The 4,902-nt window shown below is 34.9% G+C and overlaps 1 protein-coding gene across 1 annotated transcript in view; it reads right to left on the reverse strand.

Moving 5' to 3' along the window:
* The window catches only part of LOC106469047 (glutamate receptor ionotropic, kainate 2-like), a gene marked incomplete at its 5' end in the record, with an annotated part of 64,754 nt that overhangs the window by 39,628 nt on the left and 20,224 nt on the right, over positions 1-4,902 (reverse strand). The window contains 2 exons of the mRNA XM_022397440.1: positions 4,427-4,591; positions 4,800-4,853. Coding sequence (XP_022253148.1) covers positions 4,427-4,591; positions 4,800-4,853 — 219 coding nt within the window. The remainder of the gene's footprint in view (positions 1-4,426; positions 4,592-4,799; positions 4,854-4,902) is intronic.

Below are 4,902 nucleotides of genomic sequence, written 5' to 3' on the forward strand. Positions count from 1 at the left end.
AAGGTAAGATGTTAGAACTTAAACTATGTTCTAAATGAAGGTAAGATGTTAGAACTTAAACTATGTTCTAAATGCAGGTAAGATGTTAAAACGTAAACCATGTTCTAAATGAAACGACTGTACTGTTACTTTTGCCACACCTTTTATATCACCGGAACGGTAATAATATAATTCATGAAAGAAACACTTGAGATATTCAACGAACGTCATTGGCTCTAATTTGCAATATTACTTTGAATATTGTTGTTATCTAACCTATATAAAAGCCTGCGTCACGTCACGCTTGATTTCTAGAAATAGGAGGAGTCGTAAAAGCCAAAATGCATTTATCCAGATAAAGTAGTCCGATTACCGTCTTGTCCATTACGATTTTAGTGACGGGGCTACAAGTTGGCCGTGAGAGGGTGTTTGTGTGTGTGTACCGTGAAACCTTATAAGTGTAGTGAGTGTTGGTATAATAAGCCTAAAGTAAAGACGTAGTGTGGGATCACCTGTCGTAGAGCCAAGTGTATAAAATATATCATGAAAGTAAAAATATCGAGTGAATTTTAAACTTAAATTGTTTGTGATTTAAGCTATTTTCTGTTATATCACCAACGTTTTTAATAATAAAACAAACAAACCTCTTTAATCAACGGAGACTAAATTAGGAAATAAAAAATGTTTTTCCAGTTGTTTGCCTATAATTATTCTATGAATACGCTTCGAATTCATTTCATGAATGATCTTAATTCTGATTGGCTCACAGAGGAATTTACCGATGTTTGACTGCACTTTTCTGCCTCATTTATTTATTTTAGTTAGTTATGAAATGTGAAGGTTAGGGTATACCCATGGGGTTGGGGTGGTTGTACTTATCCCGTCATTTTTGAAGGCCTATACGTAGTACTCTTATAAAACTGATTTTGCATTGTTGGCTTTGTGCATAAATTGATAACTAAACTTCCTAAGCCTGGTGGTATATTAACTTCCGATTAATCTAAGTACCTAAATAGTTAATTAAATACATCATTTTATCAACCAGGTACTCTCGGGTGTTAGCAATATTTTTGGTCGATTTTTGTTTGTTTTTATCGCTTTCTAACCTCTGTCTAACTCGGGGATCGAACCCCAGACTTTAACATTGTAAGTCCGTAAACTTACCACTGAACACCGGTGGATTTTTCGGCCATAATCCCACCAATACCTCACCGTAGGAGATTTAGGTTAGCCCTAAATTTATATATGAATCTAACTATGCAAAATTATCTATTTTTTATGATTTGACATTATTCTTATTCTAATTATAGATAGATTAAACATTCTAACCAATACTTTTAACGAACGTAACAAAAAAGGACAGAGCGTACGTTACTTACTTATTGGACTTATTCCTAAAAGTACTATTAAAAGCAACTGATGGTTCAGTACATTGTAATCACGATAGGTTTTAGTTTTATTGGGTACTAGCGAAAGTACTCGGCTTCGCTCGGGTTATTAGGTTGATATATTTTATATGACGATGCCAGTGTGTGTATTCGGAACCTATTTTAACATAAAAGTATAATCTATATTTTTAATTGCTAAGCAACATGACATAAGCGCCATTGTTGGAATGCATTGTTACCAAAATACACTGGCTTTTCTATATATTAGGAGTTGTTATATGAGGTACCACTTCTTTCCTATGTGGTTTTTCGCTAGCCTGTATCATTAAAAATATGCCTATGCGCGCGCGTGGATAAAATAAGTAATAATACTCAGGTGCACACCCTCGGGATAAATTAACATGTGTGCAAAATTTCAGTTTTCTAAGTTCTTTCCTCTTGGAGTTAGGCGGTCACAGACACACCCTTTTATTATTGTAGATTGACTTGTTACTTTACATAATTATTCTCAGTATGGAATAGGCTTCACTGATTTATAGGTTTACTTTACAGTTCTGAGTTCCAGAGTTAGCTATCTTTTGGTAAGAAGCTATTAACACTTATAGGTAGATCTAGATTAACGTTTACTAATAACTGCATCATTTTTGGTATGAAACTTTCTTTTTAAAATATCTTATTTGTTTGTTTGAGAATAATCACTACGATGTTACTTAAATATTAAGGCCATAAATACATTAATGGACATTAATCCTGAAATACTCGTATCTTACAGCGCATCTCAGTCGAGAATAAGCCTAACGCAAAAATACTACTATGATTAACTGAGAAATATTTTTTCACATTAATAACACAGGCCTGCGATGGTTTTATTGTCATGAAATTTTTACAAGTGCTACAGTAATTCCTGTACGCTGAATCCGAAAATGGCATCCATTTTTCTCCAACACGTACAGATTTGTCACAAAATGTCAAAACGCAATACATAAAAGAAAGGCCACAACACGTAGTAGTGAGACTAAAAGACACACACAATAATCAGGATGAATGAGGATGCATATTCGTTTGACATCAATGTTCTTCCCTTTTCTTCAGATTGTATTTTTGTTAACAAACATGATAATAAAATATTCATTGTGGTAAACAAAATAATAATTTGATCTAAGTAAGTTGTTTTCTTCTTCTTACAGATTTGTAAAAAGTCCTTACTTGATAGAAAAAAAAATTTATATTATTTTCGAAACCGTTATTAAAACCAAAACAACTTTTATGAAGTTTAAATTCCGTTATGAACCACAGATGTACATTCGGTCTAAAATGGGGATTAGTTACGAAACTCACTACTTGGCGGCACTACGAGGCATATGTAAGGATAACACATCACCTTTAATTAAGTTGTTCGTGAGTATTCTGCAAGTCAAATTCAACAATATATGTCTTAGTCAGTTTTCAAGCAACGTACTTGTTACAGAAAAACTAGTCACAGAACTTCCTTTGTTTGTGAATAACTACAGTCAGAGAAGCAAAGGTTTACATTTACACAAACAGTTGCACTCTGATTATTCAATAACGATTCCGTCTTTATTAAGCCTCAGTTGTCCTCAACTGATTCAATTCTGCGGACCCCCACGTAACTCGAAAACAGTCTCCTCGTGTGGCGGACAGCATAGATCTGGAAACTATAGTATATACTTTAAATAATATGCATGTAAATTACTATTTTCTTGAGAGCCCTTCCAAAGTGTATCGTTTTTTTTTCTTTTCACAAGAAGTCGCTGAAGCTTATTGATTCTGTTAAGTTGTCATACATTGGTTGTTATATATATAAAACCTAAACAAGACACAAACACGGTTTGAATTATCCTAATTTTTAACACAAAAATTACATTACGAACACTAAAAATATAACAGTCCCCCTTCTGTAAAAAAAAAAAATCACATTATAATATTAATTTACGTTGGAGGTATCCAAATACATCTCGCCAGTGATAATACTCATATTTAATTCGATTTTTGGATGTTTTTCCCTTAAATCTTTGCAGCGCCCTCTGTAATGCAAGATATCCGCTGTTCGTGTGTTTCAATTAAAAACTATCAAGCCGAAACAGATGCACACTGTAAGCCTACAGAATTTTGTTACATCATATATGGCTGTTTCATTATATTATACGCCGTTAAAATACCCGTACAAGATGATCCACGCAGAATAAATACGTATTGTTAATGGACTTTATCAACGTTTTGTGCAGAAGATACATTCCAAGAATACCAACTTATTGCCTTATTTAAAAAAAGAAAAGATGTTAGGCTTAATGTAAATAAAATAGTTTCAATAGGATAATTTGTATGTACTCAGACGAATAAAACAAAGCTTTAAACTGTAGCGGTATTTAGAGGGAGGAGGGGACTAATTATGTCATTGATAAAAGATAACGCATAAATTGAGATGATAACTAAATAATAACTTTTTCTAGTTTTACAATGGAATTATCTCTACTGCCTGACAAATGGCGCCTGCTCGAAACGTCGTAGAAAATATATTACAAAACGTTTTTATTTAGACGTGCCAAATTATTCTTTATCGTCACGGTTTTTCTTCCTACTTCCTGCGGAATAACACCCTTACTTCCTGCGGAACGACACTCTTACTTCCTGCGGAACAACACTCGTCCAAAAATAATTATGGCTTTAACTCTCAAAGTACCAATCTCAAGCTGAGAAAAACTAAGTTAGTTGAATTTCGCGCAAAGCCACACGAGGGCTACCCGCGCGTGCCGTCACTAATTTAGAAGCGATGAACTACAGGGAAGGCAGCTGGTCAACACCACCAACTCTTGGAATACTCTTTACCAACGAATAGTGGGAGTGACCATCACGTTATAATGGTCCCACGGCTGAGAGGGCGAGTATGTTCGGTGGTAGAATTCGATCTCGCGACCTACAGATTACGAGTCGAGTGCTTCTAACCACCAGGCCACGGCAGGCCCTGCGAGGCAAAATGAGAGAGGGAGGGGGGTTAAGTGTAAGAAAATGATGCATAGTTGATCATCATAACACGATACCTTTAACAAATGGTCCTTGCCAGGTCGAAGACCGTAACGATATTCGCCAAAAGTCCAGTCACGAACTACCATATTGATATTTTGACGAGCAGGATCCACCAGTCGGAAACCGGAAATGTTCGTTGCTCCATGCTGGAATCCATCCAGCTTAATGGTGTGTAAATCCTGCGGAAAAAAAAGGATAACATCTGTGGTTGAATTATAACTGTTAGAAGTCATACATCTTCCAATGCGGTTCTGAAGACAAAAAAAACAAAAAAAAACTGAGATTGGGTGGAATTCCTTTAACACTTAATTATAAGTACTATTGCAGATTACGTATTCAAAATAACGAACATAATTAAACAAGTAGTAATATCTTTACTATCCTTACCAATGATGTGACGATGTAATTATGATATGCAGTCATCATGCCTACATCTTGAGCCTGTGGAAAAGTTGAAATATTGTTAGAAAATTGGAAACGTTTGGAACAA

Source organism: Limulus polyphemus, unplaced genomic scaffold (assembly GCF_000517525.1).
Source record: "Limulus polyphemus unplaced genomic scaffold, Limulus_polyphemus-2.1.2 Scaffold3274, whole genome shotgun sequence".
NCBI classification, from domain to species: domain Eukaryota; kingdom Metazoa; phylum Arthropoda; class Merostomata; order Xiphosura; family Limulidae; genus Limulus; species Limulus polyphemus.